The sequence below is a fragment of the Cornus florida genome, unplaced genomic scaffold (genome assembly GCF_030987335.1).
Source record: "Cornus florida cultivar Cherokee Brave unplaced genomic scaffold, ASM3098733v1 CherokeeBrave_3.0.0_Hap2_Chr11, whole genome shotgun sequence".
In the NCBI taxonomy this organism is placed as follows: Eukaryota; Viridiplantae; Streptophyta; class Magnoliopsida; order Cornales; family Cornaceae; genus Cornus; species Cornus florida.
Window position 1 is genome coordinate 130834098 of NW_026775581.1, and position 14864 is coordinate 130848961.

The window sequence follows — 14864 nt, forward strand, 5'->3', positions numbered from 1 at the left end:
ATGAATTGGGTGATACTCTTCCGTAGTAGCATGTACTTTTTCTCCTGATGACTTGGCTCGATCTCCTGATGAATTGGCAACGATTCTGTGAAAACCCAAATGTTAGAAAGCATTTAGATATATATATATATATATATATATATATATATATATATAGATAGGTAAATGCAAAATTTAGATATCTATGATTTAGTGTCAGGCTGATCCATTGTGATTTGGGATCACGGGTTTGAATCAGGAACCTCTCTGCATGCGGAGGCAACAATTTTGTGATTTGCGTATGCTTACCTTCGTGTACATCTGATTTTTCTTAGATCATGCAATGGGAGATTTGGACACTTGGCTAGCCCTGTTTTTTTTTAAATAATTGTTATAAAGAATATATATATATATATATATATATATATAGATATATATATAGGTAAATGCTAAATTTAGATATCTATGATTTAGTGTCAGTGAGTAAATATGGAGATGCCTATCCACACTTAAATATGACGTATATAAAATTTTATGTCTGTATATGCCCAAATCCTAATACCTGAAAATATGTTTCCAAATAATTATTTGATTCGAATTAACAGATTTTTTTTTTTTTTAAATCTTCATTAAAGTTGGCCATTGCAACTTTAATCTGAATTTTTATGCTAAAAGGCTATCTGTTTGCATTATTTTTAATAATAATAATTATTATTATTATTATGAACTCTTCAAATTGAATTAGGAAGAAAATAAGCTAACGTACTTGAGAAAGCTACGTGCAACTTCAAAAAGTGGTGAAATAGATGAGACAGACCACAGTCAGATCAGCAGGTCAGGGTACGATCAGCCCAATCAGTAGACAAGCTTGGGCCTAAGTCAACGATTGGAGTGAAACCTTGGGCCTCGTGACCCAACCTCTTCAATCCAATGATCTTCTTTTAGAAACCATCACAATTTTGAAAGTAATATTATTAAATCCAAATAATATGAGGCCCATGGTGTAGTTGGACTCTCCAATTGGAATTACCAGGAAAAAAACAAAACTAAAAACAAACAAATGGCCTGCTTCCAATCTATAGAGCTAGAAACAATGATGTTGCAGAGATTACATTTATAAGTTAATCTTTAATTATTCTTTTAATTAAGAACTGTAGTAATACATTAGACAACATGTCTGCCACTTGATTTAGAATATATATATATAGCATTAGTATCAATCCATAAAACCAAATTGATAATATATATTATCCCATGAGGTATATTTTTGTTCAATTATGTTTATATATATTCATTAAAACAAATGATAATATACATACTATCCATGAGGGATATTATATATATATATATATAAATATATAAATAAAGAAGTTTAGTGTCTCTGGTAAAATTTAAAAAAACAAAAAAAAGCCACGGGTTGCTAAATAGATAATGACGGACTAATTATGACTTCATTCATAGGATTCATTTTGATTTTAGGCGGCCTTGAATGGTATCAACTTTTGTTTGTAATGATTTACAACTAACTTTTTAAGAAAAAGATTTTAACAAGAAGCATGTTGTGTTATGGATATTTTTAATTACTGAGGAATGGTTTGATCTTCTTTATTTATTTATTATTATTTTTTTTTCAAGATAGAAAAGACAAGTAGTCAAAGAGAGAGACAGGCCATGTGTTACCAACCTCTCAAGTGTTTGATATCTTTGGGACATCATAGGAGTGTTGTGAAGTGCTCTACTCTCTCTCTCATTTATTATGTGTGTGTTCCACAGCCCCCCGTGATCTCTTCTTTAACATAATCCGTGAACTTCTTTATATATATATATATATCACTCTCACCCATAACTTTAATGTAAATTTTTTTTTTTTTTCTTCTTTCTGTCTTCTTCTCTTCCTTTTAGCGTTTTGGATTTGAATTTACATTATGACAAACGGTTTAGTACTGGTTGTCAATTAATTTAACGGACAAAAACAAAGTTACAAACTTTTGACAAGAGCTGGAAATGGTAGATCAACTTTTAATGATTGAATTGGGTAGTGTAATATTAAGCGTATGTTACTCCATGGAGCGTCTACTGTATTTTTTTGAAACACATAATATACTTCCAATAGAAAATTACTCCTACTAATTTGTTATCAATTAATGTGACAATTGTGGAGATAAATATTATGAGAGGTAGTGTAATAATAGAAATTGGATTTGGTTTTTGTTATCAGATGATGCGATTAACATTGTGAGAAAGATTGTATTCTAATTCTAAAAGTGTACGTTGAAACACATCGAACCAAACAAAAGACCTGTCATTGTTTGTACTTGCTTTTGAATAGATGAACATTTCTAGATGAAGTCCGTTGGCAAGAACTTGTTAATCAATGCCTAATATATTTGACATTTTGAAGACGAGCCATTGTCCAACTGGTTAACACTAAAATACAGCTTCATTAATGTTGAGAGTTGAGACAGTGACCAATCTCAAACTGGTCCCACTCACACTCACTCGCTCACTCACACCGTTTACCAATATGTCTAATTGGTCACCCTCTATACGACACATTTAGGCTACACAAATTTCTCATAGACACCTAGTCAAAAGCGATGCTATGTGTTCCTTCTTCGCACGTCTCTACCCCCGGTCTTTACGACACAGACTTTTTTTATTTTTTATTTTTATTTGGACTCAAATTATTTGAATTAAGAGCTAGTTTAATACATTTAGCACCATTATTCTTGCCTTTTTATCATATGAGAGTTAGTCATGTGAATTCTTTTTATTAATGTCTTTTTCTATTCTTTTTTACTTGATGCCATTGTGTATTGTTTACATTAAAATTTTAAAGGCGAAGCCATTTACAATGCTTACATTTGCCTTTTTTACTTATCAAAAAAAAAAAATTAAAAATTATATAGCTTAATCTCTTGTTAGTTAAATAAATTTGTAATATTAAATTAATATATAGATGAAGAACCACCCGCTTAATAATCTTTTCCTTTTTTGACACATTTGTGATTACATAAAATGTCTGTCTCCATAGATTTAACTTTAATTGATCAAACCTGTCTCTTCTATTTAATATAATATGAATAGAGAAGACAAAAGAGTCAAACTTCAAAGGATAAGAGAGAGAAAAGCATGGTAAGTATATAATAATGTATGACAATTTAATACTTTTTTTGGACATAAGAATGACCCTTCAACTTACATCTCATTCAACATATTGCTAATTCTTGGTGACGGCTGCAATGACAAGTTAACAACTTCATGGACAATGGAGGGTTTAGTACAGTAGATTGTATGATTACAACTCAGCTGGTCCCACACATCAGATTACCCGGGAAAAAGACTATCGGACTGGAATATAATACTACTATTACAATCCAAAAATACAATATATTTTTATTAAAAAGAGAGAAGGTTTTGTGAAATAGTCTAGATTGTATAATTCTTAACTTTATACTTTTCATTATAAATGCCATTAAATTTATTTAATCCACAAGGAAGTGTTCGTATAAAATTTATTCGAAAAATATGATAATAATAGAAGCTTGAAATTTCAATATTCTCTGTAACACGTGTAAACATGTATGGATAATTAGTTGGTGTTGTCTCTATTTTAATAAGTATGGGTATTTAATGCATTTACATCATGTTGTCTCTGATATAATAAATACGGTATTTAATAAAAATAAAAGTATCATAATAAATATAGTTTATTATTTTTATTAAAATCGGTTTCTATTACATAAATACAGTTTTTTATTAAAATAAAATTCTCAAATTTAAAAATAATAAATATAATTTCTAATTTTTATCAAAATATTTCTAACAATCCTCTCACATCCAGCATTAGGTATGTTAACAACTCTTGCACAGAGAAGACAAAATAAGAAAGAGATGGCAACAAAATGGAAAAAAACAAAAAAAAAAACAGAAGGAAAAAAAAAAAAACAGGTGAAAAATAGTGCGATCCAGAAATCTGTTAAAAGGAAATTCTGAAATGAATGATACTTGTTTTTTACTATTAGGGTAAAAATGTCATTTTATGGAGAAGATTAATTATACATAGTACCAATTATACATAGTACCAAAATGGAAAAAAACAAAAAAAAAAAAAAACAGAAGAAAAAAAAAAAACAGGTGAAAAATAGTGCGATCCAGAAATCTGTTAAAAGGAAATTCTGAAATGAATGTTACTTGTTTTTTACTATTAGGGTAAAAATGTCATTTTATGGAGAAGATTAATTATACATAGTACCAATTAACTAGGATGATCTGAAGTATAATTTGGTTGGTTTTTTACTATTAGGATAAAAATGTCATTTTATGGAGAAGATTAATTATACGTAGTACCAATTAACTAGGATGATCTGAGGTATAATTTGGTTGTTTTTTACTACTAGGATAAAAATGTCATTTTCTGGTGAAAACTTGTATATCAGCCCTCTTAGGTGTACCCTCAACGATCATTACATACAACAACTCAACTCGAATTGGAATACATAAGCAAACGCGTTTGCCTTTTTTTGGCTTTGTATTGTTCTTTTCTTCCCTCTCAACCCATTCAAATCGTATAAATACAGACACCCCTCAAACACACACACTCACCCTCCAAACACACACACACACACTCTACTCTCTCTCTCTCATGGCCCTCTGCAACTCTGTCCTTCTCATTCTCTTCTTCTTCTTCTTCTTCTTCACCTCTCTTTCCCTCCAAGAACAAACCCACGATCAAAAACCCTTTAAGCCACCTTTGAACAACTCACTTTCTCTCTCCTTCCCTCTCACCTCTGTTTCTCTTTCTCCCAACTCCTCTGCAGCTTTACTCTCTTCTCTCGTATCATCATCAACATCCAAACAAAACCCAAACTCAAAGACCTCATCATACAACTACAGATCAAAGTTCAAGTATTCAATGGCTCTGATCGTTTCTCTCCCCATAGGGACCCCACCACAGACCCAACAGATGGTGTTGGACACCGGAAGCCAACTCTCTTGGATCCAGTGCAACAAGAAGACCCCCAGAAAGCCCCCTCCCACCACGTCGTTTGACCCTTCTCTCTCCTCATCTTTCTCTGTCCTCCCCTGTAACCATCCTCTCTGCAAGCCCAGAATTCCCGATTTTACCCTCCCAACTTCATGCGACCAAAACCGTCTCTGTCACTATTCCTACTTCTACGCAGACGGCACCTTGGCCGAGGGCAATCTCGTCAGGGAAAAATTCATATTCTCAGTTTCCCAAGTAACCCCTCCTCTGATCCTTGGTTGTGCTAAGGACTCCAACGATAATGAGGGCATTTTGGGAATGAATTTTGGACGGTTGTCATTTACCACCCAAGCTAAGATTACAAAATTCTCTTACTGCGTGCCTCTTCGCCAGAGTCAAGTCAAGGTAACACCAACTGGTACCTTCTATATCGGTCGCAATCCAAATGACCGTCTATTTCGGTACGTTGATCTTTTGGCTTTTCCCCAAAGTCAACGCATGCCCAATCTCGATCCTCTTGCCTACACTGTGGGAATGGTAGGGATGAGAATTGGAGGGAAAAGGTTGAACATACCGGCGTCGGTTTTCCGGCCAGACGCCGGCGGTGCAGGTCAGACGATGATTGATTCCGGCACGGAGTTCACGTTTCTGGTGGATGAGGCTTACAATAAGGTGAGGGCGGAGATTGTGAGGTTGGTGGGGCCGAGGTTGAAGAAGGGGTACGTGTACGGCGGAGCCATGGACATGTGTTTTGATGGTAATGCAATGGTGATCGGACGGTTGATAGGCGATATGGTGTTGGAGTTTGAGAAGGGTGTTGAGATTGTGGTTGATGGAGGGCGGACATTAGCAGATGTGGGTGGTGGGGTCCATTGTTTGGGGTTTGGACGGTCTGATATGCTAGGGCTCGCGAGCAACATAATTGGGAATTTTCATCAGCAAAATCTTTGGGTGGAATTTGATCTGGCCAATCGGAGAGTAGGGTTTGGAAAGGCTGATTGTAGCAGATCACTGTAGTTACAGTATGGGTCTTTCTTGATCAGTTACATCAGGAATATACATACATATATATATATATATGTATGTATGTATGTATGTATGTATATATGCATATATATGCAGTTTGATCAGTTGTAGAGAGAAGCCTATAGAGCATCTCTAGTACATAGTAGTTGATGGAGGACATGTATTATTTAATATAATATGAGGGTTTGTTTGTAACACCGAAAAGTCGTGATCTCTAAGTTGGTTTAATTAATTAATTAGAAGGCCAATGTATGTATTAGTAGTGTGTGACGTAAAGCCATAATTAGTTCGTTGAATTTGCTAATATTAGTATCATTTTATATCATTCCATTAATGAGATTTGGATATATGCATAATGGCACTACGTGTCTGGTGTTAATTCAAGAAAATCATGTGGGTGATAAAAGTCTTTGAAGAGTCTTAACAAGTGATCTCATTTTCAGTAGTCTATTATGACCACTAATTTTATACCTTGAAATTAAATTTAACATACTTTACGAGTGTTTACATCATATTTTGATACATGATCATTTTTCAAGTCCTATATATGATCGGTATTGGTTAACAATTTACACTAATTTTATCCAAGTTTAATACATTATTACCATAACCGTGATCAATACTACGAACCATGATATATATGCATAATACATGACATATATTTGTTATATAGAAATTATGAAATGGATCTGGGTCGTGTTTTATCAGTCCAACGAAAGTCCTCGTATTAAATAAAAAAAAAAAAAAAAAGTGAATCTAAACTATAAATAAAAATAAATAAATAATTTAAGATGTAATTTTATTGAAGTGGACCGTAAAATAAGATATGATTTAGAAGTATGTAATAAAAAAAAAAATTACCGTTGTGTAAAAGCGAGGGAGCGAGAATGTCACATGCAAATGTAGTGGGACATGGACAGCATAATGGGGATTGTTCCGCCGACCTTGGTTGCAACCCATATATTCCCGACAAGTAGATGATTAAGGATATTGTCATGGTAACTAAGGAAGTATTACTACTACACTAAACTACTTTTCTCACCTCGGCACGTGTTATTCTATTTGACTCATCATTTGACTATGATCATTAGCCTTGTCAATTTACCTTTTTGAACCACTTACTAGAACTACACACAATTAATCCCCTGTTAACTACATCACACCATTCTTTCATCACCAAAGTTTATCCAAACAATGAAATTAGGATGGGATTGGTGGGATTGCAATACTATGAAAAAAAAATTTCAATTTCAATTCCAATGTAATTAAATAAGTTTTAAAAAAGTCAAAATATTAAATAATAAAAGCGGTATACTATACATCAAAATTAAATAAGTCAAAATACAGGGTAATATATATTAAATAATAAAAGCGTATACTATACGTGAAATTTCACAGAAAGGTTAATGTAATTATTTAAAATAAAAAATTTAGGTGGGAGGTAAAATGAAGTGAAGTATTAATTAGCAGATGAAAGAAGAAGATAAAAAAAAAAAAAAACGTGAACTGAAAAAGGCTTTTCCTTTACTGGAAGGCATTAACAATTTGGCTCTTATCTCGTGTGAAGAAGTCATGTCAAATTATGTTTTTAACTGCACTCTTCTCATGCCACCCTTAAAAAGTTAGTAGTAAAAACCAAAGTGTTTTTTTTTTTTTTTCACCAAACACAATAAACCAAAGATTTTCTATGGGGGGTGAAATGGTGATGAGACGTGCACAATAACAAACACGAGGTATGCTAAAATCAATTCATTATCTATTGTCTTTTTTCATTCAACCCTATCCCAATCTCTATCTCTTTAGGAGCCAAAATGTTTTGAAGAAATAAAAATATTTAAATTATCTATTATTGAAATAATAAGTGTGGATCCAATATCCCAAGTAATGACAGATTAGTTACATTATACATCTCATCAGCCTTAATATTGACAATATTGCGCTCTAGTTAAGATTTGTTTGTGACTATTGAGGGAAGTGACAGATCCATCAGAAAGGTACAAGCATACAAAATTGAATTACGTTTAAAAGCTGCCAAAGAACACACTTCAATCATTACATTAAAGTATGATGTTAGGAATGTGTTACAATCAATTTGTTTATATGGGGTCACAGTTCACTTATTGAAGGAAGAAAAAAAAAAAAAAAATTAGAGAAGGAAAAAAATACTTTGTTTTTACATTATAAGTGAAGAAAGAAATTTTTTGAAAAAACGAAAAAAAAAAAAAAAGAATAATTGAAGAAGTGGGATATTTGTAAATTTTTTTTAAAAAAAAAAAAAAAAAGTAAATTAGAGAAATTTGAAAATTTTAGAGAGGCATTATTCAAAATTGCCATATAAATATAATATGTATATATGTATAGTGAGTTGGAGCAAGTTCCGCCCCTCACTAGAAGTGATTCCATAAATGGTTGTAAGTTAACCCCATGTAAAGAAGTTTCTTCGGGTTATTTGCAATAAGGATGTACTGCAGTGGACGTTTTCGATGAGCGTGTAGCAGACTAACGGCAAAGGACATGTATGTATGTATATATATATGTATATAATATTAATTAGAGAAGCAAACAAAAGAAAGAAAAGCGTCTCGAGGGAGAAGAGATCGAAACAGCTGGCTTAAAAGAAAAAAAAGGGTTTGGGGGAAGGTACTGTTTTCAAACTTACTTACTTCCTGCCTCGAGAACACGGCAAAGTGATTCACACACCAAATTGCACGCTTGTAGAATCTTACTTTGCTCAAAGATAGAGGATACCAATTACTCCATCAAAACAAACGCCACCTTCTTTTGAAAAAGTGCCACTTACGTACATACGGTTGTTATACACTCCATTATGCACGCACACACACATATATGTGTGTGTGCAGTGCATAATGGAGTGTATAACGGTATCAGTAATTCAGTATGTTGTATGTGTATATGTACGTACTATATGTTTGGTCCCCCACCCCACATTCATATCCCGCCTACGTTCTCTTGGGCAGCGTCCTTGCCTTTCCCACATTTGTTTTTGCTTGTTTGTCTATACTCTAGAGACAAGGATGTATATATTCATATATGTGTATCAAAGGTAAGATATTGTCCCATACGACTTTGATTTCATCAGCCCGTGTCCTCATTCCCGTGTTTATTTTTGTACATTTTTATTTTTCAAAAGTTTAAATAAATGCGCACACGGCCACAAACTTCCTTCCTGGAAGAGGGAAAAATCATACCAACCGATAAAAGTTTAGGGTTTTGCTTTGTGGTGGAATTTATTTATGTGGTGGAATTTATTTAAGTAGAGTAAAGTTTTAACATAGATGTAAGTGGTCATGGGGATTGGTGTACAAAGATTAGAAACACTTGATCACCCCTACCCTTTTTGGTGGAAATAATGGAACAACAGTCAATTTTACAGTACGTAAAATGCCTCCAGTTGCTAAATAAACCATAAATCATCGTATAATTCTACAGCAACATATACATGCAATGTTCAGTGGCATATACATACATACATATAAAGATAAAATTAGAAATTTTAAGCATTTATTAGGGGTTGATGGCATTTGTGTTGATGACAGTGGCTACAAGAAACACAAAGAATTCAAGATTGGCGGCACTAACTCCAAACCTACCTACCCCCTTAGAAAAGGAAAAAAAAAAAAGGGCGGGACTCAAAATCCTTTTCTTTGACAGTGGAATATTGGGTGGTGCATCACTGGATCCAACATTTCCCAATTTGAATTGGAACTACTGGTAAACCCATCTATCATTATGTTTTTTTCCCACGATAGCTCAGTCTTATATATTCTGCTCTTAAATGTCTATACTATCTCTATACTATCAACATTTTCACCCTAAATCGTACAACATTTCAATACATTTTGAGGAAGTGATTTGGTATTTTACAAATGGTAAAATCTGATCAAATACTATACCCCATACAAATAATAGTAATTTTTTTTTGGATAATTAAACAAATAATAATCTGAATCAACACTCTATTGAAATTTTACCTTTTTCTTTTTGAATGATTTCAAGAACTCTAATCATTTTTCAAGTCACAAATTTTTTTTTTTCCTTTTCTTTTCTTTTGTTTTAGGATGGCTAACATTTCAAAACCTTTAAAGTGCACTAGGAGTCGGACGTTTTTTCCAAGTAGAAGAGTACCCACCCAATTAAATATGCAATTTTAAGAGAGAGAGCTTGACCCGCCCATATATCTTTGCTCATTTTAAACGTATCTAACTATAGTCTTATTTATGAAGAAATATTTTGGGAAACGACAAAGTAATGATTGTGAATTTTACCCAACTGCGTAAATGAAAATTTAACTAGACTTAAAAGAGAACAGGAATCATGTCATCCTTTTGTTGATTTGAGGAAGTTGCCTCCTAACCATGCTCTTTTCCTCTCTTTGTGGGACTACTCATTAGGAATCTAATGTCATTCTTGTAAAGATCTAATTCAGTTTCTTTGGATACTTTCATAGCATTCTATGGTTGGTAAAGGCATTGTAGAGCGCGTGATTCTGAGAATTAGGATTTGGTGAAATTGTATGTCATTAGTACCCAGCTAGACCACAAAAAAATTGTTCTTCGTGATTGTCATTCCTTTTTCCTACAATCTGCATACATATTTGAGTTATTTATATTTTCAGTTGTAATTTTTACAGATTGTTGTTGCTTTTTGCTATTATTTCAGTTCCTTCTTGTCACCGAACTGATCACAATCGGCCAGTCATTGCTCTAGCACATTTAGAAGCCTCGACATAATCTTTTGATCAAATTGTTATGAGATTAATCATACATCACTTGATCAACGGGTCATTAGTGCAAGATCAGGAGTTAATCAGAAGTTATTCATTCGAAAATTAACTTGGAACTATCCCATCATATTCTACTTTTTGAGAGAAGGGTGCATCCAATTCCAAGGTTCTCTTTAGTGTGATTTGGGTGTCAACGAACATGACCATGTAACTTGTGAAAGGCATCACTAGCCACCAATTGACTGAGTTCCACTGGACTTGTTTTAATAGTTTCAGTCCTATGGGTTCAAACAACCTATTTGATGTTTAGAAAATATAATAATAATAATAATATATATATATATATAGAAGTGTTGGTTGCCTAGTTATTACTCAAACTAGGTAGGAGTAACATTTATAATTCTCTTCTTTGGCATAGAAAAAACTAGTAATATAATATATATATATAAAGTTACAAAACTAGACTATGTCCATGATCTCTATGTTAATATGTTTCGTTATCTACACATAGAATATGAAAGTAAACTTAAACTTCCCATCATTATCAGCTGCTCTAGCTTGGTGGTATCTCCTCATCCTCCTAAAGTGAAAGGTAAGGATTCAAGTCCTCGTAGAGGGCAAATGGGCGTGTGAGTTTCTTGCCAAGGAAAAAAAAAAAACTCAACTTATTCTGTACATGAGAACCTGGTTATATATTTTGTTTGCATAGCATTAGTTAAAAATGAATAAATAAAACTCCTGTAGAACTGCAATGTTAAATAGCATTTGGAAAATACCTGCTTAATAGCAATTCCGGGGAAGAGGAGCAATAAAATCATCTTCATTTATCATCTGCCACAAGACATATAAACTCCCAAGAGATGCTATTTGCACAAAAATGGCATCCACTTCAATGTAGTTCTCAAAGCATTCAAATCCAAAAACATTAAAATATCCCATAGAAAACTACCACTAAGTGATTGGAATTCCACTTCTGCACAAGGGTCTGTCACCCATGAATCCAATGCTGACTGCTGCTAAAGACCACTGTTGAAGTTTTGTGAAGGATTTGCATCAGCAGCATCTAATCAAAATTCCCATTTTCAATATCAATATAGCAAAACCATGTCACTGACTTCAACTCCTCATAGAATTGAAAACAAGATTATAATGGACACTTAAGTAACAACTACCTCCAAAGATAACAACACATCGGAACATCCAATCTTTTCCAATAAGAATAGACTACAAGCCATTATAAGTCGAGTAGATCTGCATTCACTTGTAACCAAGCCAAACTAGAAGAGATAATGTTTTCTGAACATGCAACAACTCTCTGGTGACCATTCATCGGGGTTTTAAGTGAACTTACAATAGTGAAGCATGATAAGCTTGATCAGGAAATAAGCCCTTGCTCATTTCTTAAATTAGTTAATATCTTCTGGTTTAACATACTCACAATGCCTTTCCAATAAAATGTCGTAGGTCACAGTAACCAAGAACGGTCTCAAATTAAGCATCACCTTTGAGAGCAATGAAGCAGTCTTCCTCTGCTCATAAGAACATTATAGTTTCCGACCCCTGATGCATGGCACACACTACATATCTCCTGGAGCAGCTAGACATGCCGCTGCAAAAAACCCATCAATGGAAACTCTATGCATGGCATAGGCATGCATCTTATGTCCCCTTTTGCACAGAACCCATCAATGATAACACTATGATGGCATCTGATCCTTGTCCAAGCCTCTTTCTGCATCAATAGCTCATCCCTTTCTAAAAGGCCCTGAAATATCAAGATAATCTGGTGGTCCAAACTTCAGGACTGTTTAGACAGGATCCTCGTCTCTTTAACATAGTAAATTTATTCTGGTCAACTTACAGAACTTCCATATAAAAGCTTCAACCTTCAGAGTCATCGTGTCAAGGCTGATTTGCATATAGAGTAAGCAAAGAAAACAAACTAAAGTCTATGTGAATTCACTTACTGGCTTGCATTCATTACCTACTGGCCAACCTCCCTGGGACTTTTACTGTTCTAAACACACACATCATCATCTCTTGTAGTGATCTTTTGAGGCTTTACTGAAGCCACTCAGGAGTGAAGTATAAGAAGCATAATCAAGAACAAGACCTTTCTCACTGCGTAGTTTATCAGAATTCACCAGGTTTCCGTGCTTGCAGTGCCCATCCAATAGGATGTTGTAAGTAATGTCATCCGGAACCAACCCTAGATTAAGCATCGCATCCAAGAGCATACTAGCATTTTTCATCTGTCCTTGCTTACACAGCCCATTCATAAGCACATTATAGGTTACAATACCAGGTACATGTCCATCCCTCTGCATCTCCTTGAGCAGCCTGAAACCCATCTTAACATCTCCCTTCTTACAAAAACCATCGATGACCATGGTGTATGTGGGATCATCAGGTTTCATACCTGCTGTCAACATCTCTCTCAGCATTCTTTCTGCATCAATAATTCTTCCCTCTCTGCACAACCCCGAAATAAGGGCAGTGAAAGCCACATTATCAAGCTCAATCCCTTCCTTGATCATTCCCTTCCTAATTTCTAAAGCCGATTCCAGATCTCCCTCTTTGCAACATCCATCAATTAGTGTAGTGTGCGTGATCTTGTCTGGTTTCAAGCCCCTGCTAATCATCACTTCAACAAGGTTCCTTGCTTCTTTCAAATCTCCATACCTACAAAGGCCATTGATGAGGGAGTTGTACGTAATCAAATCAGGTTTCACACCTTTCCCCAACATTTGCTGATATATTTCCATAGCCAAACTAACCCTCCCATTCTTGCAATGCCCATCTATCAGAGTAGTAAAAATAACATTATTCGGTACCAGCCCTCTCTCACACATTTCATTACACAACTGATTTGCATCATCCAACTTACCTTCCTTGCACAACCCATTAATCAGCGCACTGTAAGTAAATATATCAGGAAAAATTTTACTCTCCTCCATAACCCTCTTCAACGAAAACCCTTCCTCCAAATTACCCAGCTTGCAATACCCATTTATCAAAGTATTGAAACTAACAACGCTAGGCCTCAAACCCCTTTTCCCAATTTCATCAAAAATCAATTGGGCTTCTTCAATTTTACCATCCTTACAAAATTTATGCATCAAAATGTTGAAATTATAAACATTTGGAGGAAACCCACAGTCCAAAATCTCCAAATAGAATGACCAAGCGGCCGAAGGGTTATTCGATTTCATCAGTCGGTCAAGAAGCAGGCCACATGATTGAAATGGGATGCCAATTCTATGCTTTCGTACCAAACGAAAGCACTGCATCGCATCAAAGTCAAAGCCAGAATCAAGATAAGCATTCATAAGAGCATTGAACACAAAATTGGACCGATAGTTACCTCTGGTTTCGAGAATTACAGCGAAAACCGAAGACGCAGAGCCCTTCCCTTTTCGAGAGACGACGATTTGGATCAAATTTTGTGCTTCTGAGAGCATCTGGTGGGCGCAGAGGAAGTGGGTCATGGTGCAGTAAGATTGAACGGTGTGGCGAAAGCGGGGTTGAGAAGAGAGCCATGTGAAGAACGAGAAGAGAGAATGTGGGTCGAGAGTGTGAGGGTTGAGGTTGATCAGATTGATAATGTGACGGGTTGTGAGGGAAGAGATTAGCTTCTTGAGAGAGGTATCGAGAGGCTTTGCTGGGGCGTTCTTGATGGCTTGAGATAGGGTTGTAAGGATTGGGTCTTGTTCATTGTGATGGTGGTTTGATGGTGGTGGGGTGTACCAGGTGGTAGTGGCGGTGGAGAAGACGATGAATCTTAGTTTGGGCGGAGAGAGAAAGTTATAATGTGCTGTTTTCAGTATGGTCATCATCTCTGGGTCCGAAGTTTCGGTTCTTTTCTCTTCAACAGGTTGCTATAATATGTAGTAATGAAATATTGATAAGAGGCTAATATTTTTAAAAGTCCATCAAATAGAATTTGAGTTTTTCATGAAGATGTTTAGGACTACTGTTAAATCATTGAAATTTTTTGACAAAGACATACCGCTCAACAAGAAATTTTTTATTACATATGGGTGTAAAGGCGAATCCTATTTACAATCTCCACTCTTATCTTCCTCCCGTATATGCCTGTGATTATGTATAACTAACTATACCGAAGAA

General features: G+C 34.7%; 2 protein-coding genes across 2 annotated transcripts; one reads left to right on the forward strand and one right to left on the reverse strand.

Annotated features, from left to right (window-relative positions):
- Positions 1-425: 425 nt before the first annotated feature.
- On the forward strand, positions 426-8106 carry LOC132282961 (aspartic proteinase PCS1-like). Its single transcript, XM_059784810.1, has one exon. It carries the CDS (start codon positions 4625-4627, stop codon positions 5981-5983), a length of 1359 nt encoding a protein of 452 aa, XP_059640793.1. The 5' UTR covers positions 426-4624; the 3' UTR covers positions 5984-8106.
- Positions 8107-11138: 3032 nt separating this feature from the next.
- Positions 11139-14636, reverse strand: LOC132284427 (putative pentatricopeptide repeat-containing protein At1g09680). Its single transcript, XM_059786546.1, has 2 exons — positions 11513-14636; positions 11139-11420 (listed from the first exon to the last, which is right to left on the reverse strand). Exon 1 carries the CDS (start codon positions 14570-14572, stop codon positions 12770-12772), a length of 1803 nt encoding a protein of 600 aa, XP_059642529.1. The 5' UTR covers positions 14573-14636; the 3' UTR covers positions 11139-11420; positions 11513-12769.
- Positions 14637-14864: the final 228 nt, after the last annotated feature.